At 43.5% G+C, this 26,315-nt stretch overlaps 1 protein-coding gene across 1 annotated transcript in view; it reads left to right on the plus strand.

Moving 5' to 3' along the window:
* LOC115108039 (probable methyltransferase-like protein 24) overlaps positions 1-26,315 on the plus strand; it is an 86,308-nt gene that overhangs the window by 39,354 nt on the left and 20,639 nt on the right. Inside the window, exon 2 of the mRNA XM_029631925.2 lies at positions 13,763-13,861. Within this exon, the coding sequence (XP_029487785.1) occupies positions 13,763-13,861 (99 nt within the window). The remainder of the gene's footprint in view (positions 1-13,762; positions 13,862-26,315) is intronic.

A 26,315-nucleotide genomic window follows, 5' to 3' on the forward strand; every position in this document is an offset into this window, starting at 1 on the left:
ATGGATATAAATCAAATAGATTAGGATCAGTTTCACTCTCAGGATCAGAGTTCACCTCTCCATTCACCAAGGCATGCTGAGAACAGTCATTGGTCAAAATTTTCAGCACACAACAACCTCTTTACCTATGTCACAATCAGCATAACAACAATCAAAACAATCAATACATAATACATGAATTGCTCCACTCATATAGTTTAACATACAAAAACTTACTCAAATCAATCAGTCAGTTTTAAAAATCATTCCGTTTCCAAATCATAGTTCAAAACTCAATTAATTCATTTTGAATGACATTGCTCAGTGATTCACATTGGTCCTATCACTCAAAATAATTAAAACCTTCAACTTAACCCACATCAACACTGGCAGAATGTACATTTATATTAACATACAATATATTCACCTTACAATTAACCCAATTCACTCTCTCATCAGGGTTATAATTACAGATCAGTATCTCAATGCACTCTTAGCCTAAATTACTATAAATTTAGCAGTGTGTAAACCTCCTCGATCAGCATGATACCCCAAATGACAATTTCAGACAAGTCTAAATAATTTACGGGCACAGTTGACCAACCTGCTCCCTTTCCCAGCACTCAATCTTCTGGCATTTCTTTATTTTTCTTCTTTAGATAGCTTCACAGTTCAGAGGTGTTAAATAATGTCCCAATTTCAATGTCTCACCTGAGCAACACCACAACTCCCATTGTCTTGTCCATTTGCCAACCAGTATACCAGCAATATGTTTTGGAACGGATCTCTCTCCATGGTCACTTCACGTGGATGTTTTTGCACTCCTGAGAGAAAAGGCATGAGAGAAAATGTAGTCGATAGCTTCAACTGGAGGCTGTACTGGCTCGGACTCAGGTCTCTCGATGGAAGTGGTGCAGGGCAGGGCCGACGTGAACGCAATTCTTCCGCCAGTTAGAGGGGGTTTTGAAGTCCAAACCGTTTGGTCAAATTATCCCTTTCATGCATCTAGATACCATCTCCACCATAACTCTGGATAAGAGCGTCTGCTAAATGACTTAAATGTAATGTAATGATAACCTTGAGAAAGGACAGATCAGAACAACAATTCAGTTCAGTGCATCTCTGATTCAGGAAATCCAGACAACATTGACTATATGACAAATTATTACTTTGGACCAATATTCTTAATACAAATTTCTAAAACAATGTCAAAAAGAATAACATCACATTTTGTTGAAAAAAATGTTTCAAATTAGTTTATCACACTATCAATCTCATGGCAGAGCTATAGGATCAGGAAATTAGACCGCTAATTCTTAACTATTAATATTAAATAAATCAGGTAAATATGTAATTTTTCTATCACACATTGCTCTGTTAATCTATGGTTGTGCCAGGGCCTGATCCAGACTGATGTATTGGCCATGGCATGTGGCTTTCTTAGGCTGAGGGAGGCGGCTCAGAGGCACAAGGGTCTATATGGTATTTCAAGTATGTGGAAAAGAAGAAAACATAGATGTGAGTCCGGCAGTTCTGGGGTCAAGGCATCACTGTTTGACAGAAGTGAGAGAGGCTGCAATCTGTTAGCTACCCTTAACCCCATCCCTCTCTCCTTCTCTCTCTTTCTCCATCTACTCTCCTGCTCTCTTCCCTTCCCTCCATCTCTCCCTCCAGTTCTTACTAATTGCCCAATTATGTTTTGTGTTTCTTTTCTCCCCTTCCAAGCTCTGCTTGATGAAACACTGCCACACAGTCAGGGACAGAGGATGCCGCAAGCAGAAACAAATAAAATAAAGAAAAACAGAAAAATAACATAGAAATTAAATCTGGTGGTGAAGGAGCGACGACCACACCAATCACAACCGCTGGCCCGCGAGGCACTTACTATGATCACATATAATTTCAAGCTGAGAAAGAAAAAAGGGGGCAGGTGGAGGATGGAAAGAAAGGGGGAGATGAGGGGTGAAGGTGTGTATGTATGTGTGTGTGTGAGTATGTGTGCGTACGTGCCTGTATGTACTGTATGTGTACAAGCTTACATGTGTGTGTGAGTACAGTAGTAGGCTTGATTACCAACGATTACGAGACAGACTACAGGGAGGAGGTGAGAGCTCTGTGAGTCGTGGTGCCAGGAATACAACCTCTCTCTCAATGTCAACAAAGCAAAGGAGATGATCGTGGACTTCGGGAAACAGCAGAGGGTGCATCCCCTATCTACATTGAAGGGATCGCAGTGAAGAAGGTGGAAAGCTTCAAGTTCTTTGACGTACACATCACTTACAAACTGAAATGGACCACCCACACAGACAGTGTGGTGAAGAAGGCACAACAGAAACATTTGGCTTGTCACCTATCTGGGGCCATAGGGCCACAGGAGGGGTTAAACAAGAGAAACAGAAAGCGAGAGAGGGAGAGAGGGAAACAGAAAGAGTGAGAAAGTGAGACAGCGCAAGAGAGACCAAGTGAGAGAAGAAAGGCGGGAAAGTAGTCCAGAGTCAGGCAGTGGTCAAAACCGGGAAGACTAGCAAAAGAGAATAGAAAGAGAGACAGGAAACACAGGGATAAATACACTGGGAAAAATAAGTGACATCTGGAGGGGGTGGAGACAATCACAGGGACATGTGAAACAGATCAGGGTGTGACAGTACCCGTGAGACACGGGCTTAATTCTGGACACATGGAAAGTAGGGTGGATACGGAGGGTACAGGGTAACACAAGATGGACAGCAGTGGAACTAAGGACTCCAGAGATGGGAAAAGGACGAATTAAATGGGGAGAGAGTTTGCGGGACTCTACCCACAGGGGCAGGTCCCGAGTGGAATCCAATACCTCTGCCCAATGCAGTAACGGGGAGCTAGATTCCGGCGATGGTCCACTTGTCGACGATACCTGGAGTTGGTCTTGAGAAGTACTGCCCGAGCTCTTCTCCAGGTAGTTGACAGCGGTGGACAAACATCTGGGCAGAGGGTATGCTGACCTCTTCCTATTGTTCCGGGAAGAGTGGAAGTTGATACCCCAAAGAACACTCAAATGGAGAGAGTCCCGTGGCCGAACAAGGAAGGGTGTTCCGGGCATACTCCACCCAGACCAGTTGTCGTCTCCAGGTAGTGGGATTGGTTGAGACCAGGCATCTCAGGGTGGTTTCCAGGTCTTGGTTTGCTTGATTCGACTGACCGTTGGTTTGGGGATGGAATCCAGAGGACAGGCTGGCCGACAATCCAATAAGGGTGCAGAATGCCTTCCAAAACTGAGACAAGAACTGAGGACCACGATCAGAGACCATGTCTACCGCGAGTCCATGGATCCGGAAGACACGCTGCACTATAAGCTGGGATGTCTCCTTGGCAGAAGGTAGTTTGGAGAGAAGGATGAAATGGGCGGCCTTGGAGAACCGATCGACTACCATCAGAATGACAGTGTTGCCATCAGACGAAGGGAGCCCCAAGTCCAGAGATATATGAGGCCAGGGACGATGAGGAACCGGTAGTGCCTGAAGGATGCCAGAAGGAGCTTGCCGTGGAGTCTTGTTCTGAGCACACACTGTGCATGTGGTGACGAAGGAGGAAGGCTAGTGTACGACAGGACCCTGGGTGACAGGTCAGCCTGGAGTAATGAGCCCATTCCAGGACCCAGGACCGGACTGGGTTAGGGACAAACAGCTGGTTAGCCGGGACCCCTTCAGGTCCAGGCTGGGAGCATTGTGCTTCGCGAATCAGGTTCTCAATACCCCAATCCACAGTGGCAGCAAAGCATGAGGTAGGGAGAATGGTTTCGGAGGTCGAGGGTGTGGCAGAGGAACTGTTATAGGCGGGAGAGAGCGTCAGGCTTCACATTTTTGACCCTGGGCAGTAGGAAATAGTGAAGTTTAATCTGGTAAACCAGAGGGTCCACCGGGCCTGCCTGGAGTTGAGGCGCTTGGCTGTACGGAGATATTCCAAGTTTTTATGGTCGGACCAGACCAAGAATGGCTGTTCTGCTCCTTCCAGCCAGTGCCTCCACTCTTCCAATGCCATCTTGACCGCCAGGAGTCCTCGGTTGCCTACATCGTAGTTCCTCTCTGCAGGATTAAGACAATGGGACAGGAAGATAGCTGTAGCACACGCTCCAGCAGGTATATCTCTCTAGTCACCCCCAAAACCAAATTATTTCTTTGGCCGCCTCTCCTTCCAGTTCTCTGCTGCCAATGACTGGAACGAACTACAAAAATCTCTGAAACTGGAAATACTTATCTCCCTCACTAGCTTTAAGCACCAACTGTCAGAGCAGCTCACAGATTACTGCACCTGTACATAGCCCAACTATAATTTAGCCCAAACAACTACCTCTTTCCCAACTGTATTTTATTTATTTATTTTGCTCCTTTGCACCCCATTATTTTTATTTCTACTTTGCACATTCTTCCATTGCAAAACTACCATTCCAGTGTTTTACTTGCTATATTGTATTTACTTTGCCACCATGGCCTTTTTTGCCTTTACCTCCCTTCTCACCTCATTTGCTCACATTGTATATAGACTTGTTTATACTGTATTATTGACTGTATGTTTGTTTTACTCCATGTGTAACTCTGTGTCGTTGTATCTGTCGAACTGCTTTGCTTTGTCTTGGCCAGGTCGCAATTGTAAATGAGAACTTTTTCTCAACTTGCCTACCTGGTTAAATAAAGGTGAAATAAAATAAATAAATAAAGATACAGGGATGAAGCTTTTGGTCCTAGGCAGATCGCTGGGACAGGATGGCCCCCACTCCAATATCCGAAGCATCAACTTCCACCACAACTTGACGCGAGGGGTCCGGATGAATGAGGATGGGTGCTGTTGTGAACTGATGCCTCAGGTCCACAAAGGCTTTGTCGACGGCTAGAGACCATTTGAACGGTACCTTGGGAGCAGTGAGTGCCGAGAGGGGGGCCCGCCAGGGTGCTGTAATCCCGAATGAAACGGCGGTAGAAGTTAGCAAAATCAAGAAACCGTTGCAACTGCACCCTGGACATTGGTTGAGGCCAATCCACCACTGCTTTCACCTTTCCAGGATCCATCTGAACATTGCCCTCAGCAATGACATATCCCAGAAAGGTGATAGTAGAGGGGTAGAACTCACACTTCTCGGCTTTCACAAACAATTGGTTCTCCAGGAGGAGCTGAAGGACCTGTCTGACATGAAGTACATGTTCTTGGGCAGATCGGGGAAAAAACTGGATGTCGTCAAGGTGAACAAACACAAAACGGTTTAGCATGTCCCGGAGCACATCGTTTACCAAAACCTGGAAAACAGCGGGGACGTTGGTGAGTCCAAATGGCATGACATGGTACTCATAATGTCCACTGGCTGTGTCGAAGGCTGTCTTCCACTCATCCCCCTCGCGTATCCAAACCAGGTTGTAGGCATTCCGAAGGTCCAACTTGGAAAACATGATGGCTCCCTGGAAAGGTTCAAACTCCGAGGAGAGGAAAGGTAGGGTGTAACGATTTTTAACAGTAATGTCGTTAAGTCCCAGGTAGTCATTGCATGGACGCTGGGTCTTGTCCTTCTTCTCCACAAAGAAAAACCCTGCTCCGGCAGGAGATGCAGACGGACGGACGGCCCCAGTGGCCAGAGACTCCTCTATGTACTCAGAGAATACAACCGACCCCGAGGTGGTGTAGTGAGTAGGAGAAGATCAATGACACAATCATAAGAATAATAAGGACGGTGCGGGGGAAGGGAAGTAGCACGTGTCTTACTGAACACTTCCATGAGGTCATGGTATTCAGCGGGAATAGCAGAGATATCCACAGTCTTGCTAACATCCTGAGGAAGACGACTTGGGGAAGGCTGTGCTACTTGAAGGCAGTGGGAATGGCAAAATGGGCTTCAAACAAGGATGGAGCTTGTGGTCCAGTCAATCACAGGATTGTGCTTTTGGAGCCAGGAAAATCACAAAACAACCGGAACATGGGGAGATGCAATGAGGAGGAACTGTATGGTCTCACTGTGGTTACCATAAACCCGTAATTGAGTACTATGGGTGACTTCCCCTATAGAGCGGCCACCCAGGGAATACCAAGCTCCGAAGCAATAGTGGCATCCATAAAACTTTCATCACCCCCAGAGTCAATGAGCACTCGGAGAGACTTAGATTGGTCACTCCACAGCACAAGCACAAAAAAGGGTGTGCGGGTGATGGGAATTATGGAACTCCCAGTCTGACTCACCATAGTACTGGTACCCACTAGAGACACCCTAATAGGGTAGGTAGCTATAAAATGCACTGCCCCTCCACAGTACAGACAACTGTTACTATTCATCCTCCATGAGCGTTCCCCAACAGATAACCTAGCTCTTCCCAACTGCATAGGCAGTAGATTCCGGAGAGGGCTCGGGTGGCTTCGAATCTTCTCGGAAAAGCTGCCTACGGAAACTTCCGGATTCCCTCAAAGGTGAACGAGCCATAGCGGGTGCACGAGTGTGCCCGAGACCAGACCTCCTCTCACTCCCGCGTTTCCTTAGGCGTCCATCAATTTTAATGGTTAGGGTGATAAGGGAGTCGAGGTCCACCGGCAGTTCCCGAGCAGCTAGCTCATCCTTTACCTCCTCAGATAATCCGTGCAGAAAAGTATCGAATAGAGACTCCGGATTCCAGGCACTCTCGGGAGCCAACGTGCGAAAATCCACCATGTAGTTTGCCACACTACAGGAGTTTTGTCGTAAGTCAAGCAATTTACTGGCCGCTTTTCTCCCGGATACCGAACACTCAAATACCTTTCTCACCTCTGCCATAACTTTCTCCAGATGACCACAAACGGTTGTTGTTCCATAGTAGACTTAAATCAGTTCAGAGTCCAATAGGTACCGAAGGGCAGGCAGATTCAAGGTCATGGCAGGCAGGATGATCAGGCAAGTAGTCCAGAGTCAGGCAGTGGTCAAAACCGGGAAGACTAGCAAAAGAGAATAGAAAAGGAATACAGGGAAAAACAGACTGGTTGACTTGACTAAACATACAAGGCACAGAGAGACAGGAAACACAGGGATAAATTCACTGTGGAAAATAAGTAACACCTGGACGGGGTGGAGACAATCACAGGGACAGGTGAAACAGAGCAGGGCGTGACAGTGTTAAAGTTACTCTACAGGTAGTGTCACATTTTCAGAGTTAATTTCACTCAAAATGGTGTTAAAATTCCACTAAATTTAGTTGAATTTACACTGCAGACTGCATAATTTTATACTCCGACACTAGAGCTAATTTTTCTTTTTATTTCACCTTTATCTAATCAGGAAGGCAAGTTGAGAACAAGTTCTCATTTACAATTGCGACCTGGCCAAGATAAAGCAAAGCAGTTCGACACATACAACAACACAGAGTTACACATGGAGTAAAACAAACATACAGTCAATAATACAGTAGAAAAATAAGTCTATATACAATGTGAGCAAATGAGGTGAGATAAGGGAGGCAAACGCAAAAACAAGGCCATGGTGGCGAAGTAAATACAATATATTTTATATACAATATATAAGTAAAACACTGGAATGGTAGATTTGCAGTGGAAAAATGTGCAAGGTAGAGATAGAAATAATGGGATGCAATGGAGCAAAATAAATAAATAAATATAGTAGGGGGAGAGGTAGTTGTTTGGGCTAAATTATAGATGGGCTATGTACAGGTGCAGCAATCTGTGAGCTGCTCTGACAGCTGGTGCTTAAAGCTAGTGAGGGAGATAAGTGTTTCCAGTTTCAGAGATTTTTGTAGTTCGTTCCAGTCATTGGCAGCAGAGAACTGGAAGGAGAGGCGGCCAAAGGAAGAATTGGTTTTGGGGGTGACCAGAGAGATATACCTGCTGGAGCACGTGCTACAGGTGGGTGCTGCTATGGTGACCAGCTGAGATAAGGGGGGACTTTACTAGCAGGGTCTTGTAGATGACCTGGAGCCAGTGGGTTTGGCGACGAGTATGAAGCAAGGGCCAGCCAACGAGAGCGTACAGGTCGGAGTGGTGGGTAGTATATGGGGCTTTGGTGACAAAACGGATGGCACTGTGATAGACTGCATCCAATTTATTGAGTATTGGAGTATTTGAGGCTATTTTGTAAATGACATCGCCAAAGTCGAGGATCGGTAGGATGGTCAGTTTTACAAGGGTATGTTAGGCAGCATGAGTGAAGGATGCTTTGTTGCAAAACGGGAAGCCAATTCTAGATTTAACTTTGGATTGGAGATGTTTGATGTGAGTCTGGAAGGAGAGTTTACAGTCTAACCCGACACCTAGGTATTTGTAGTTGTCCACATATTCTAAGTCAGAACCGCCCAGAGTAGTGATGTCTGACGGGCGGGCAGGTGCAGGCAGCGATCGGTTGAAGAGGATACATTTAGTTTTACTTGTATTTAAGAGCAATTGGAGGCCACTGGCATTGAAGCTCGTCTGGAGGGTTGTTAACACAGTGTCCAAAGAAGGGCCATAAGTATACAGAATGGTGTGGTCTGCGTAGAGGTGGATCACTCACCAGCAGCAAGAGTGGCATCATTGATGTATACAGAGAAGAGAGTCGGTCCAATAATTAAACCCTGTGGCACCCCCATAGAGACTGCCAGAGGCCCGGACAACAGGCCCTCCGATTTGACACACTGAACTCTATCAGAGAAGTAGTTGGTGAACCAGGCGAGGCAATAATTTCTGAAACCAAGGCGATCGAGTCTGCAGATGAGGATGTGGTGATTGACCAGCTCTGAAACCAGATTGCATAGCGGAGAAGGTATGGTGGGATTCGAAATGGTCGGTAATCTCCCATCATTATCAGATTTTCCACCATACTCTACTGCAGGTAGACATTTTTGGATTGATTTTAATATGTGTTTTATAATATATGCTATTTAGCAGACGCGTTTATCCAAAGCTACTTACAGTCATGCGTACATACTGTACATTTTAAGTATGAGTGGTCCAGAGATTCAAACCCACTATCCTGGCTTACAACTGAACTACGCAGGACGATTTTTGCATGTACATTGATTGATTGATCTTATGCATGATAATGGTACTGGAGGGGATGGCTGCCGTTTTACGTGCTCCTAACCAACTGTGCTATTTTGTTCGTTTTTTCGTTTTTTTGTGTTGTTTGTAACTTGTTTTTTAAAAACTTTTTTGTACATACTGTTGCTGCTTCCGTCTCTTATGACCGAAAATAACTTCTAGACATCAGAACATCAATTACTCATCTCGACGTGGACAAAGATTTTTTCTTTACGAGTCCGACGCAGAGGACATACTGCTTTCTCAGGAACGTCATTTGCGTGAAGAAAAGACAGAGAAAAAGGCGGCGGAGTTTGGGATACGTTCTGAGAATTCGTAGGCGATTGGCCAACGAGCAATCATTGAAAAACAAAATGGATGATCAAGATGATCCTACCAACGGGACATTAAAAACTGTAATATCTTATGTTTCATAGAGTCGTGGTTGAACGACGACACGGATAATATAGAGTTGGCGGGATTTTCCATGCTTCGGCAGGACAGAGAAGAAACGTCTGGTAAGAAGAGGGGCGGGGTGTGTCTATTTGTCAATAACAGCTGGTGCAGGATGTCTAACATTAAAAAAGTCTCGAGGTATTGCTCGTCTGAGGTAGAATACCTTACGATAAGCTGTAGACCACACTATCTACCAACATCATCTATATTATTTGTAGCCATCTATTTACCACCATAAACCGATGTTGGCACTAAGACAGCACTCAAACAGCTGTATAAGGCCGTAAGCAAACATGAAAATGCTCATCCAGAAGCGGCGTTCCTAGTGACCGGGGAATTTAACTTCTTGATGCTACCCATCCCGGATCCGGGATCGTGACTACAGGCTCAAGCTCATTACCATAACGCAAAATGCAAAAAATATTCTTAGAAATATTTAACCTCCACACATTAACAAGTCCAATAGCTCAAATGAAAGATAAACACCTTGTTCATCTACCCAGCAAGTCAGATTTCTAAAATGTTTTACGGCGAAAACACACCACATATTTATATTAGACCACCACCGAAACAAAGACAAGAGGCAGCCATTTTGTCCCAGAAAATATAAAATTATAAAAGCAGGATTAAAAAATAAATCATTCACTAACCTTTTGAAAATCTTCATCAGATGACAGTAATAGGACATGTTACACAGTACATTTATGTTTTTTTCAATAATATGCCATTTATATCCATAAATCTCTGTTTACAATGACGACATTTTCAAAAAATGCTACTCAAATGTCCGGAGAAATGATGATAGCTCCGACAGATAACGTCAGATAACAAGCAATACACATGACTAAATATACATGTTCTACATATAGTTACAAAGATACACTTCTTCTTAATGCAACCGCTGTGTTACATTTATTTTTAACGTTACAGAATTCGTTCACTAGGCTATAATATGAGACGGCACTCAGATATTATCAGTATGTCTCCTCTACGTTTGGAGTCCACAGAAACCCAAAATAACCACATAAATATTCCCTTACCTTTGATGTTCTTCGATCAGAAGACGTGGAAGGAGTCATACTTACCCAATACATTGTTTGGTTTCAAGTTGTGTGTCTCTGTATTAGCATATGCTAACAGCTTCAGCTGAAATGCACCCAAAATGACTTCGGGTCCCGCACTCTTGCGCATCAAAACTTCAAAATTACATATTATATGTCGACTAAACTGGTCAAACTAAGTGCAGAATCAAGCTTTAGGATGTTTTAAACGTGTAAAACAATGATCAGCGCGAACAGACAAACCGACATCAATTGGTGTTTCATGGAAAAAGAGAGGGCTCCAATTCAGACGCGCGCAATAGAGTGCATGTATTTTCGCGTGACCCGAACGTTTTAGCCCGCCAAAGGACGAGGGCGCGCGAGATTCTCACAATCCCCATTTGAAAGCAGACATCGCGCTGAACACATAGAAACTGTTCCCAGGTCTGTAGCTGCTTGGGAAGGGTGGGGGCGATGTCGTCAAAGTTGCCCCAACTTTTCTGTTGCCAAGAGAGAGTTTGGGAGAATGGCTGCCCTGAGAGTTCTGCTTTACATACAGACATAATTTAAACGGTTTTAGAAAATTTAGAGTGTTTTCTATTCAATAATAATTATTATATGCATATATTAGCAATTTTGGACCCAAAAAAATTCTGTTTACTATGGGCACGCACTTCCTCCAAAGGGGGCAGTATTCAGCCCTATCTCCAAGAGGTTGTAGGCAAACTTAAATCTATTTTACCTAATTTCTACCAGCCTGTCACATGTGCAACCAGAGGGGAAAAAAACTTGAGACCATCTTACCTCTACACATAGAGAAGCGTACAAAGCTCTCCCTCACCCTCCATTTGGCAAATCTGACCATAATTATATCCTCCTGATTCCTGCTTACAAGCAAAAACGAAAGCAGGAAGTACCAGTGACTCTCTCAATACGGAAGTGGTCAGATGCTACGTTACATGACTTTTTTCCTAGCATAGACGAGAATATATTCTGAGATTCATCCAATGGCATTGAGGAGTATACCACCTCAGTCATCGGCTTCATCAGTAAGTGCATTGACAATGTCGTCCCAACAGTGACCACACATACATATCCCAACCAGAAGCCATGGATTACAGGCAACATCCGCATCAAACTAAAGGCTGAGCTGCCGCTTTCAAGGAGCGGAACACTAATCCGGATTAGTTTGGTGACCACTGTTCTAGAGTTTTCCCTGTTAACACTATCAATGTTTCCCTTTACTGTACTTGTATTTATTAGGGATCCCCATTAGCTGCTGCTAAGGCAGCTACTCTAAATGAGGTCCAAACACATTAAAGCACTTACATTACATTAAGTGGCAAGAAAAAGGATGCGAACCCATTGGAAATACCTGGATTTCTGCATAAATTGGTCATCAAATTTGATCTGATCTTCAATCTGAAGCTGGAAGCTTAGATCCTCCAAAACACAATCCAACAAAGCTGCACTGCTTCTGGACACAATGCCCACTTAACCCAGAAGCCAACCGCACCAATGTGTCAGAGGACACACTGTAGACCTGACGACCATGTCAGTGTGCACTGCACCCAGCCCACCACAGGAGTCACTAGTGCACAATGGAACAAGGACATCCCTGCTGGCCAAACCCTCGCCTAACCCAGACGACTCTGGGCCAATTGTGTGCCACCCCATGGGTCTCCCGGTTGCGGCGGGCTGCAAAAGAGCCTGGATTCAAACCAGGATCTCTAGTGGCACAGCTAGCACTACGACTTTAAGTTAGCTGTAGTTGGCTAGCTAGCAAGCAAGTGATGAGAATATTGCCAGCCAGTATGGCAATGGAACATTTAGAACGAACGACTGGGTCACGTGGATAGATACAGAACAAAAAGACTGAACGATTGTGTCGTGTCTCTGGCAACCGAACCAATAGAACGAACAACCAGTCGGCTTGGGTAGCAACCCTAGATTTGTGTCGGGACTATATCTTGTGGAAGGATGAAATAGTATGAATACATTCATCAAAATAAAAACATTTATGAAAATATGTCAATCATTATTTTAATATATTGGTAACCCGTTGTACAAAAGTGATAATGCCCTCGAAGCCGATTTGCTAACAACACCCGTGCCAATATATCCTCCAAACAAAGGCATCTCGGGCATTATCACATAGACATTGAACACCACACATTGGTTGCTACTGTAGGAGGAATTATAGAACAGCTTTTTCCATATTCAAAATGTTATGGGATGCATTTTCTCCATTGTTTTTTATAGTAGCCCACTCTGGTAGGCCTACATTATATTCAAATAGCCACAATTAAACTGTAATTTAAAGCGGGTACAGCGTCTGTGTTTACAGTAAACGTGTGCTGGAAATTTCACAGAACGTTCAGGTTTGAGCTCAGCAGACCTGAAATGTATTCAATGCTGAAATAAATTTGAGGTAACATTGCTTATTTATAGTTAATGTATTGTTCTAAAGAGTTACGTTTTAATGATAACATTCACCTCCAGTAGGAACTCACATAGTCCACAGGACTGAAAATGAACTAATTAAACATCTCTCTCTCTCTCTCTCTCTCTCTCTCTGCTGTAATCACAAACAGACACATTCCTGTGATGATGAATGAGGTCACTGAGCCTAGGCCTGTAAAGCAGCCAGGAACAACAGGAATGTGACACAGAAACCCTCCTGTAGAGGGGTATGTACTGGGACAGAAACAGAAACACGTTTCCAATCTCACAGTTGGGTGGATACTGTAGCAGTACACAAGGTTTGGCATTAATGTCACTTTAATGGATGACAGAGGACGGATTTGATTATGCTGAGCAGTGGAGCACCGGTCTGTGGCCCGTAACGTGAATGGGCAAAAGCGGTGAGAGAGGAGCACCCGTCTCAAATCAGTAATCTGTGCCGCTTGGTCATGTTGTCAACAAAGCAGCATGGTAATTTTTAGAAAATCATACAAAATCTCTTTTCCATTAAATATATGTTTGAATTTTCTAACTTGTTAGAGGCATTACAACATTTATTTTGTATGTGAAAACACAGAATCATACTCATTACTACTTGTGGTTAATTATGTCACATTTGTTCTGAGCCGACTTCACCGGGGGCTTTGAACGGGGACCTGGCTCATGTCTGGGTGGCAGCACGGTTTCGAAACGAAAGCAATCATCTTTCACCTAGTGCAAAACACGCCTGCCCAGGAGCCAGGGCCAGATTAATCTAATCGCCTCAGTCATTTTTAGGATTCCACACTGATAGTAACACTGATGCTGATTGGCTGTCTCCCTGTTGCTTTTTCCAGTCTCCCAGGTGGCATATAGAGCTCGAGCCGTGGGCCAGTGACAACCACTCCCTGGAGGAGGAAGCTAGGAGGTTCCTTCACTACATCACTACACCACAGGTGGGTCACACTCATTTAATGGTTGTATCCAAATTGGCACCCTATTCCCTATATCTAGGTGGCAAAGGTCCGGATGGATATTGTCATTTATCAGCGTAGTAACAAACCCTCACCTCATGACCCATGCGAGTCTGGTAGAAAATGAACAGTCAATCATGTGTTCAATGAAATTTTATGATATTTAGAGGAAATCAGATCAAAGTATGATGACCAAAGTATGAAAATGTACTGTTGCTTCTACAATTATAAAGTTTTATCATAAAGTTACTGGTCACCTCCCCCCTGTCAAACACTTGGATTCAGGAAGCTGGATTTTGCAGCTATGCAACTTTTCAGGGAAGTCAGGAACCAATATACACAGTCAGTTAGGAAAGCTAAGGCTAGCTTTTTCAAACAGAAATTTGCATCCTGTAGCACTAATTCCAAACAGCTTTGGAACACTGTAAAGTCCATGGAGTATAAGAGCACATCATCCCAGCTGTCCACTGCTCTGAGCCTAGGAAACACTGTCACCACCGATAAATCTACGATAATCGATAAATTCAATTAGCATTTTTCTACGGCTGGCCATGCTTTCCACCTGGCTACCCTTACCCCGACCAACAGCTCTGCACCCCCCGCAGAAACTTGCCCAAGCCCCCCCCCCCGCTTCTCCTTCACCCAAATCCAGACAGTTTATGTTCTGCAAGAGCTGCAAAATCTGGATCCCTACAAATCAGCTGGGCGAAACAATCTGGATCATCTCTTTCTAAAATTATACACCAAAATTGTTACTAGCCTTTTCAGCCTCTCTGAGATCCCCAAAGATTGGAAAGCTGCCGCGGTCATCTTCCTCTTCAAAGGGGGAGACACTCTAGACCCAAACTGTTATAGACCTATGTATATCCATCCTGCCCTGCCTTTCTAAAATCTTTGAAAGCCAAGTTAACAAACAGATCACCGAACATTTCGAATCCCACCGTACCTTCTCCACTATGCAATCTTGTTTCCGAGCTGGTCATGTGTGCACCTCAGCCATGCTCAAGGTCCTTAACGATATCATAACTGCCATCAATAAAAGACAGTACTGTGCAGCCGTTTTCATCAACCTGGCCAAGGCTTTCGACTCTGTAAATCACTGCATTCTTAACGGCAAACTCAATAGCGTTGGAATAGTAACCGAAAGGTTGCAAGATCGAATCCCCAAGCTGAGGTAAAAATCTGTCGTTCTGCCCCTGAACAAGGCAGTTAACCCACTGTTTCTGGGCCGTCATTGAAAATAAGAATTTGTTCTTAACTGACTTGCCTAGTTAAATAAAGGTTAAAATAATTAAAATAGCCTTGGTTCTCAAATGACTGCCTCTCCTGGTTCACCAACTACTTCTCAGATAGAGTTCAGTGTGTCAAATCGGAGGGCCTGTTGTCCGGACCTCTGGCAGTCTCTATCGGGGTGCCACAGGGTTCAATTCTCGGGCAGACTCTTTTCTCTGTATATATCACAGATGTCGATCTTGCTACTGGTGACTCTCTGATCCACCTCTACGCAGACAACACCATTCTGTATACATCTGTCCCTTCTTTGGACACTGTGTTAACAAACCTCCAAACAAGCTTCAATGCCATACAACACTCCTTCCGTGGCCTTCAACTGCTTTTAAATGCTAGCTAAACTAAATGCATGCCCTTCAGCCGATTGCTGGCCACACCCGCCCGCCCGACTAGCATCGCTACTCTGGACGGTTCTGACTTAGAATATGTGGACAACTACAAATACCTAGGTGTCTGGTTAGACTGTAAACTCTCCTTCCAGACTCACATTAAGCATCTCCAATCCAAAATGAAATCTAGAATTGGCTTCCTATTTCGCAACAAAGTCTACTTCACTCATGCTGCCAAATATACCCTTGTAAAACGTACTATCCTACCGATCCTTGACTTCAGCCATGTCATTTACAAAATATCCTCCAACACTATACTCAGCAAATTGGATGTACAGTGCCTTGCGAAAGTATTCGGCCCCCTTGAACTTTGCGACCTTTTGCCACATTTCAGGCTTCAAACATAAAGATATAAAACTGTATTTTTCTGTGAAGAATCAACAACAAGTGGGACACAATCATGAAGTGGAACGACATTTATTGGATATTTCAAACTTTTTTAACAAATCAAAAACTGAAAAGTTGGGCGTGCAAAATTATTCAAAATTATTTGCTGCGATTACAGCTGTAAGTCGCTTGGGGTATGTCTCTATCAGTTTTGCACATCGAGAGACTGAAATTTTTTCCCATTCCTCCTTGCAAAACAGCTCGAGCTCAGTGAGGTTGGATGGAGAGCATTTGTGAACAGCAGTTTTCAGTTCTTTCCACAGATTCTCGATTGGATTCAGGTCTGGACTTTGACTTGGCCATTCTAACACCTGGATATGTTTATTTTTGAACCATTCCATTGTAGATTTTGCTTTATGTTATGGATCATTGTCTTGTTGGAAGACAAATCTCCGTCCCAGTCTCAGGTCTTTTGCAGACTCCATCAGGTTTTCTTCCAGAATGGTCCTGTATTTGGCTCCATCCATCTTCCCAACAATTTTAACCATCTTCCCTGTCCCTGCTGAAGAAAAGCAGGCCCAAACCATGATGCTGCCACCACCATGTTTGACAGTGGGGATGGTGTGTTCAGGGTGATGAGCTGTGTTGCTTTTACGCCAAACATAACGTTTTGCATTGTTGCCAAAAAGAGCTGAGCAGAGCACCTTCTTCCACATGTTTGGTGTGTCTCCCAGGTGGCTTGTGGCACATTTTAAACAACACTTTTTATGGATATCTTTAAGAAATGGCTTTCTTCTTGCCACTCTTCCATAAAGGCCAGAGTTGTGCAATATATGACTGATTGTTGTCCTATGGACAGAGTCTCCCACCTCAGCTGTAGATCTCTGCAGTTCATCCAGAGTGATCATGGGCCTCTTGGCTGCATCTCTGATCAGTCTTCTCCTTGTATGAGCTGAAAGTTTAGAGGGACGGCCAGGTCTTGGTAGATTTGCAGTGGTCTGATACTCCTTCCATTTCAATATTATCGCTTGCACAGTGCTCCTTGGGATGTTTAAAGCTTGGGAAATCTTTTTGTATCCAAATCCGGCTTTAAACTTCTTCACAACAGTATCTCGGACCTGCCTGGTGTGTTCCTTGTTCTTCATGATGCTCTCTGCGCTTTTAACGGACCTCTGAGACTATCACAGTGCAGGTGCATTTATACGGAGACTTGATTACACACAGGTGGATTGTATTTATCATCATTAGTCATTTAGGTCAACATTGGATCATTCAGAGATCCTCACTGAACTTCTGGAGAGAGTTTGCTGCACTGAAAGTAAAGGGGCTGAATAATTTTGCACGCCCAATTTTTCAGTTTTTGATTTGTTAAAAAAGTTTGAAATATCCAATAAATGTCGTTCCACTTCATGATTGTGTCCCACTTGTTGATGATTCTTCACAAAAAAATACAGTTTTATATCTTTATGTTTGAAGCCTGAAATGTGGCAAAAGGTCGCAAAGTTCAAGGGGGCCGAATACTTTCGCAAGGCACTGTAGTCCATCACAGTGCCATCTGTTTTGTCACCAAAGCTCCATGTACTACCCACCACTGTGACCTGTATGCTCTCTTTGGCTGGCCCTCGCTACATATCAAATCAAAGCCCTGATATCAGCTGATATCTCAAAGTGCTGTACAGAAACCCAGCCTAAAACCCCAAACAGCAAGAAATGCAGGTGTAGAAGCACGGTGGCTAGGAAAAACTCCCTACAAAGGACAAAACTTAGGAAGAAACCTAGAGAGGAACCAGGCTATGAGGGGTGGCCAGTCCTCTTCTGCTGTGCCGGGTGGAGATCATAACAGAACATGGCCAAGATGTTCAAATGTTCATAAATGACCAGCATGGTCAAATAATAGTAATCACAGTGGTTGTCGAGGGTGAAACAGGTCAGCATGTCCAGGTGGACTGGGGACAGTAAGGAGTCATCATGCCAGATAGTCCTGAGGCATGGTCCTAGGGCTCAGGTCCTACGAGAGAGAGAAAGAAAGAAAGAGCATACTTAAATTCACACAGGACACCGGATAAGACAGGAGAAATACTCCAGATATAACAGACTAATCCTAGCCCCCGACACATAAACTACTGCAGCATAAATACTGGAGGCTGAGACAGGAGGGGTCAGGAGACACTATGGCCCCATCCGATGATACCCCCGGACAGGGCCAAACAGGCAGGATATAACCCCACCCACTTTGCCAAAGCACAGCCCCCACACCACTGGAGGGATATCTTCAACCACCAACTTACCATCCTGAGACAAGGCCGAGTATAGCCCACAAAGATCTCCGCCACGGCACAACTCAAGGGGTGTGCGAACCCAGACAGGAGGGCCACGTCAGTGACTCAACCCACTCAAGTGACGCACCCCTCCTAGGGACGGCATGGAAGCTATTCATCTCCAAACCCACTGGCTCCAGGTCATCTATAAGTCTTTGGTAGGTAAAGCCCCGCCTTGTCTCAGATCACTGGTCACCATAGCAACACCCACCCGTAGCACGCGCTCCAGCAGGTATATTTCACTGGTCATCCCCAAAGCCAACACCTCCTTTGGCTGCCTTTCCTTCCAGTTCTCTGCTGCCAATGACTGGAACAAATTGCAAAAATCACTGAAGCTGGAGACTTATATCTCCCTCTATAACTTTAAGCATCAGCTGTCAGAGCAGCTTACCGATCACTGTATCCGTAAATAGCACACCCAACTACCTCTTCCCCATATTGTTATTTTTAGATATCTTCACATCTATCAATCCAGTGTTCATGCTAAATTGTAATTATTTCACCTCTATTGCCTAATCATTGCCTTACCTCCCTAATCTTACTACATTTGCACACATTGTACATAGTTTTTTCTACTTTGTTTGTCCCAAATGTAACTCTGTGTCGTTGTTTTTGTTGCACTGCATTGCTTTATCTTGGCCAGGTCACAGTTGTAAATGAAAACTTGTTCTCAACTGGCCTACCTGGTCAAATAAAGGTGACATTTTTCTATTTATAATAATTTGGTGACATCACACTTATTTAATTTTAATACACCAACGGTGTATATTGATATGATATTCTCTTACCTAATTGAAATAAGTACCGCCTTGTAACCAAGATCGGAGAAGACGTGTTTGCAGAGGAGTGTGGTTTATATAGCTAGATAACTATTCTATTGGTGCCCAGATTTGACTGTAGGGTGTCAGCAATATTTTAAAAAGTTTACCGTTATTCATCTATGACAAAGATTCTTACAGTATACAGTATGCTTCCCATTTCTTCTGTGTTTGGTGTATGTTTGGGCACTATCCAGAGCTCCATACCTTCTTACAGTGCCTGTGCTATCCCTTGATACACGGTATTACTGGTAGTGCACACAAGGGAGGCAACTTTTTTTTGTTACATAGAAAAGCCCAAAAAACGTCACTTATCAAAACACTAACAAAATGCTAACAAGTACTCAGCATCCCCATAGCGGAATGCTCAAAATGCTCGTGAGCACATTGAAACATTTACTACTAAGATAGACAACACAGCTCGTAAAGTTATTCAAGTATCTCAAAACGCAGTTTGCAGCATGCACAAAACAAATATTAGACAGCAGGGATCCTAATTCCAGAGAGGATCACGCAATCTAAAGTTAGACACTTAGATAACGTTAGGAAGTTTGCAAAACCCAGCTGGAGAGAATTTATTTGGCACATCTTAGATAGTCAACGTAATACTTACAAGATATATAGCTGGCAAACATTTGTAAAGAATTTCCATGTAACTTGGTCACCTCACTTAAGTTGCACTGCATGTGTGACTCGACCCAAGAAACTCCCATTTTCCTTGTGCTTTTTTGGAAACAAAAAAGTGACAGACTCAAACAGCTGTTTTGGGAAACTATATCGTACCGGTAAGCTTTATAATAAAAAAATCGAACAGGCGAAATAATGAACGCGATCTGTTTTATCTATTACCTAGCGCACAAGTTGACTGCAGGTATTATTTCAAATGTACAAATATAGCCACCCGAGCAGTGCAACAGTCTAAGGCACAGCATTGCAGTGCTTGAGGCATCACTACAGACCCAGATTTGATCCCAGGCTGTGTCACCAGCAAAGCACCTCCACACCATAACACCTCCTCCTCCATGCTTTACGGTGGGAAATACACATGTGCAGGTCATCCGTTCACTGACACCGCATTACAAGGCGGTTGGAACCAAAAATCTCCAATTTGGACTCCCGACCAAAGGACATATTTCCACTTGTCTAATGTCCATTGCTTGTGTTTCTTGGCAACAAGCAAGTCTCTTCTTATTATTGGTGTCCTTTGGTAGTGGTTTCTTTGCAGCAGGTTGACCATGAAGGCCTGTTTCACACAGTGTCCTCTGAACAGTTGATGTTGAGATGTGTCTGTTACTTGGACTGTGAAGGTATTTATTTGGGTTGCAATTTCTGAGGCTGGTAACTCTAATGAACTTATCCTTTGCAGCAGAGGTAACTCTGGCTCTTCCATTCCTGTGGCAGTCCTCATGAGAGCCAGTTTCATCATAGCACTTGATGGTTTTGGCGACTGCACTTGAAGAAACTTTAAAGTTCTTGAAATGTTACATAATGTGTCTTAAAGTAATGATGGACTGTCTGTTTGCTTATTTGAGCTGTTCTTGCCAAAATATGGACTTGGTTTTTTACCAAATAGGGCTGTATACCCCCCTACTTTGTCACAACACAACTGATTGGCTCAAACGCATTTAAGAAGGAAAGAAATTACACAAATGAACTTTTAAACATTAAACTATTTGTGAGAAGATCAAATGTGATTTTAACTTCTAAATGAGAGAATTGTTTCATAAGTTAACTTATGCTCAATCAGTTACACCATCCATGGGAGCACAGACATTGGTTAGAAGGATGAAACACACTCCTTCTCCTACCCAGTAAAAATGATGTCTGCTGGGCAAACCAGTCTTCCATATTCGACCCATCTATCGAAGTGCAGCTCAGAGTAAATATATATCTTGCATTTTCCTTTTCCCGAATGGGCGCTTATTATAATGCATGTGATTCTGTATTTACGGTAGCATAGCTTCTCAAGGTCCAATAGAGACCCAATCCCTTTGTCCCTCTGTCTTCCCGCTCTTTCATTCAAACCAAACCCCCTTCCTTTGTGTAACCAGCCGTCATATCGGGTTAGCCCACTAGGGGCTTTTCATGACATGATTAGTAATCTATGTGTGATCTATCCTGTGTATATATATATGTAATTCTGTGTAATTATTTAGGTATTTAGTAAATAAATAATTAAGACAATATGTGTATTGCTGATTCAACTTGTTAGCTAGGGTTCGTACAGATAACCAAGTACTTACGACAATCAGAATGATACCAATCGAGGTGACGATTAATAGTTGAATGCTATTGATATAAAAGATTTTCAGACCTTCAAGAGAGTGGATTCGGGAGATAACCACTCTATATAAATTAATGCTTCCATGGTGCCCCAGGTTATTAATGGTTTAATTCAATCACGTAATCAATTAAACGTTAGGTAATCGATTTGATAAAATAGCATGTCATATAATTTAACCATAGTCAGAGACACGACACCAGCATGGACCAGCTTTAAATTTATGCTGGTCTATAACCAACTCTAACTGTAAATAAAGCATCCTATTCATATACAGTGGGGCAAAAAAGTATTTAGTCAGCCACCAATTGTGCAAGATCCACTTAAAAAGATGAGAGAGGCCTGTAATTTTCATCATAGGTACACTTCAACTATGACAGACAAAATTAGAAGAAAAAAAATCCAGAAAATCACATTGTAGGATTTTTTATGAATTTATTTGCAATTTATAGTGGAAAATAAGTATTTGGTCAATAACAAAAGTTTATCTCAATACTTTGTTATATACCCTTTGTTGGCAATGACAAGAGGTCAAACGTTTTCTTTAAGTCTCCACAAGGTTTTCACACACTGTTGCTGGTATTTTGGCCCATTCCTCCATGCAGATCTCCTCTAGAGCAGTGATGTTTTGGGGCTGTTGCTGGGCAACACAGACTTTCAACTCCCTCCAAAGATTTTCTATGCGGTTGAGATCTGGAGACTGGCTAGACCACTCCAGGACCTTGAAATTCTTCTTACGAAGCCACTCCTTCGTTGCCCGGGCGGTGTGTTTGGGATAATTGTCATGCTGAAAGACCCAGCCACGTTTCATCTTCAATGCCCTTGCTGATGGAAGGAGGTTTTCACTCAAAATCTCACGATACATGGCCCCATTCATTCTTTCCTTTACACGGATCAGTCGTCCTGGTCCCTTTGCAGAAAAACAGCCCCAGAGCATGATGTTTCCACCCCCATGCTTCACAGTAGGTATGGTGTTCTTTGGATGCAACTCAGCATTCTTTGTCCTCCAAACACGACGAGTTGAGGTTTTACCAAAAAGTTATATTTTGGTTTCATATGACCATTTGACATTCTCCCAATATTCTTCTGGATCATCCAAATGCTCTCTAGCAAACTTCAGACAGGCCTGGACATTACTGTTACTAATGGTAGGCTTTGTTACTTTGGTCCCAGCTCTCTGCAGGTCATTCACTAGGTCCCCCCGTGTGGTTCTGGGATTTTTGCTCGCCGTTCCTTGTGATCATTTTGACCCCACGGGGTGAGATCTTGCATGGAGCCCCAGATCGAGGGAGATTATCAGTGGTCTTGTATGTCTTCCATTTCCTAATAATTGCTCCCACAGTTGATTTCTTCAAACCAAGCTGCTTACCTATTGCTGATTCAGTCTTCCCAGCCTGGTGCAGGTCTACAATTTTGTTTCTGGTGTCCTTTGACAGCTCTTTGGTCTTGGCCATTGTAGAGTTTGGAGTGTGACTGTTTGAGGTTGTGGACAGGTGTCTTTTATACTGATAACAAGTTCAAACAGGTGCCATTAATACAGGTAACGAGTGGAGGACAGAGGAGCCTCTTAAAGAAGAAGTTACAGGTCTGTGAGAGCCAGAAATCTTGGCTGTTTGTAGGTGACCAAATACTTATTTCCCACCATAATTTGCAAATAAATTCATTAAAAATCCTACAATGTGATTTTCTGGATTTATTTTTCTTATTTTGTCGGTCATAGTTGAAGTGTACCTTATGATGAAAATTACAGGCCTCTCTCATCTTTTTAAGTGGGAGAACTTGCACAATTGGTGGCTGACTAAATACTTTTTTGCCCCACTGTATGTTCATTGAAAGAGAATTTGTCTTGCTTGACAACTCAAACATACTCCATTGATTACCATAGAGACAGCGTTCTGATTCATCTGATTTGTCTCTTTCCTACTGTGGTTTACGAAAGTTCAATCAGGCAGACTGATCTGAATGCTAATTGAAGTTCATCCAGTGAAGATAACACAATTCACTTCGTTTTTTGTCTGGTGTTCAACCTTCCCAAGTTCTCTCACGTCACCCCGCTCCTCCGCTCTCTCCACTGGCTTCCAGTTGAAGCTCGCATCCGCTACAAGACCATGGTGCTTGCCTACGGAGCTGTGAGGGGAACGGCACCTCAGTACCTCCAGGCTCTGATCAGGCCCTACACCCAAACAAGGGCACTGCGTTCATCCACCTCTGGCCTGCTCGCCTCCCTACCACTGAGGAAGTACAGTTCCCGCGCAGCCCAGTCAAAACTGTTCGCTGCTCTGGCCCCCCAATGGTGGAACAAACTCCCTCACGACGCCAGGACAGCGGAGTCAATCACCACCTTTCGGAGACACCTGAAACCCCACCTCTTTCAGGAATACCTAGGATAGGATAAAGTAATCCTTCTCACCCCCCCCCCCCTTAAAAGATTTAGATGCACTATTGTAAAGTGGCTGTTCCACTGGATGTCTTAAGGTGAACGCACCAATTTGTAAGTCGCTCTGGATAAGAGCGTCTGCTAAATGACTTAAATGTAAATGTTTCCTATTATACGGACATAGGTAGAATTAATACAAATGTATCATCATCATTAGAGCGTCTTATTTCTTCTCCTCTTTCCTATTAGCCACATGTGGAATGTCATTCACCTATTTAACTTATAGCCTATAAGCACGGCACAATAATTCACATTCCTCATGCTTGCTGTTCAACCTATCGGCTCACTTTTGCAATTATCACTTTCCTCTCTCTCTTACCCATGTTCTCTCACTAGCTGTTTTGAGCAACAGTTTTCAACAACCATCCACCTCCCCACCACCACCAGCTATAATAATTTTAAGGCCCCTCATTGGAACTCCTTTCCTCCAGCCGAGGGGTTTCGATGCCAGCTGCCCAGCAAAGGGCTACCTGTCATCAGCATCTGGCTCCGAGGAGCATTCCTTGGAGATGAGGCCATACCCAAAACGATGTAATAAAATTCCATACTGCATTCTGTCTCTGTTGTTCATTCAGTTAATCCTGTACTCGATTTAACGAAATCAATGAGATGTTCTTGCCTTTTTTGTTCGTTGATTGATGTGTTGTTTGAGGATAAAGATTGCGAGGCAGAGACAAGGTCGGCTTTTATGCCCTTGTGTCTTATAATCAACAAAATACAAACTCCAACTGCACTGTGTGAGAGAGGCTATAGCATCAATCAAGTTGTTTCAAAAGTAAAGTAAGTTTTATCATTGCTATAGTCCAACCATTTTCTGATAACGAAGGCCATTGAGCCTCTGTAATCAAATTATGTTAAGAAACATCAGCAAACCTCTTGTCTTTTCTTTCATATACCGTGGGCCTACAGAGTTCTGCTAATGACGAAGCACTTACTCTACAGTATATCTTACATGGCAGGCATGTAGCTTATAATTAATTAGCCTTTGGATGTGTGTGTGTGTGTGTGTGTGTGTGTGTGTGTGTGAGTGTGTGTGTGTGTGTGTGTGTGTGTGAAGGAGGGTTGTTGGGGGTGAATCGCCTATCATCTCATCTGACAGGTGGAGAGGGAGTTGCAGTGACTATAATAGCTTCCTCAGCAGTAATTCTGACTGACGTCGTGGCTGGTGGAACTCAACTTGTGAGAGAGGTACGCTGCACTGCGTTTGGCAAATCATTAGCAGTCAATGCAACACACACACAACAGTGGGAAAGGTGGAGACTGATCAAGGTAACATACTGTGTAGTGTTGCAGTATATTCACAATGACAACAACGTGTCAGTACCTTTCTATTTATAATAGCTCACAATATAGTCCAGCATACTGTTACAATAACACATGTTCAAATCAACAATAATGGGCCAATGCAATTAGGAACCTCTACAACACATAACTGCAACAGCTAAACAAAAATCCTCCAATACAACAGTATCATCGCTACCACAGCAATACATGGATGGATAACTGCCTCCCATTTTAGCATATCTCATGGTGCTCACCACAACACAATCTATTCATAAGGCTGTTTAAAATTCTATTCCATTCTGCGATTTTCTTTACAATGCCATTGTTGCAGAGTGCTTGACAGAAGTCCCCAAGGCTCCAAGTGTGACTGTTATTCCCTCACAATAAGTCACAGCTCTTGACTTGGTCATGCCTCCTATTGCCTTCTGCTTTCTTTTCATGTCAAAAGTTCTGTTCGGAAAGGATAAAAGCATCGAGGTCCTCCTATTCATCTCTATTGATAAATGCTTTTCTTCTAAAGATTGAAGAAGTCGGAATCCATCAATTCCAAAGATTTATGACATCACAAAGCGTAAGAACCCTCTAGAGATTCTAGACTTTGTCCACTTCCCATTAGTGGCATGGGGAAGAATTCATAAATGTCAATAAAGTAGAGCACATTTTACATTGGACGTAGAGTCACGACCCACCAACTGGTGCAACCGAACTGGTTAGTGTTGGGCTAAAATGGTGGTTCAGAAAGAGAAGGATTTATGACCAGTCTCTGTCTGGGCAGTGGTCTCTATGTGGAAAGACAGATTAGAACAAATAATCAGTCTGTCTCTGTCAATATCCGCTGGTCCAGTCCAGTTCAGACAGTCTCTGGAGGAGATAGAAGAGCTAAAGCAATCAGACAGAAAACAGTCATAAATCCTGTCTGTCCTAACACCTCCCACACACACTCCAAACACACATTCCGAACACACATTCAGGACAAACATTCAGGACACACACATACACATACACACATACACACGTATGTATGCATGCACAAATGCCTCCATGCATGCACACACATACACTCTATCAATGATGGCTTTGGCTCACACACAGCTCTTCACGCATACTTTACACACCCATCCTTGTCTTTTTGGCATTGGAGTTTGCCGTCTCTCTCTAATATACACATACACCCCGTCCCGTCCCAAACAAAGAAATACCTACTCCCCACAGACTAAGACCAGCCAGTGTAAGCCAACTGGTTCTGTTAGTCTTGGTGTTTTTGTCGGCAATGGTGGCTGCAGTAGAGAGAG

This window comes from Oncorhynchus nerka, linkage group LG24, assembly GCF_034236695.1.
Source record: "Oncorhynchus nerka isolate Pitt River linkage group LG24, Oner_Uvic_2.0, whole genome shotgun sequence".
Lineage (NCBI taxonomy): Eukaryota > Metazoa > Chordata > Actinopteri > Salmoniformes > Salmonidae > Oncorhynchus > Oncorhynchus nerka.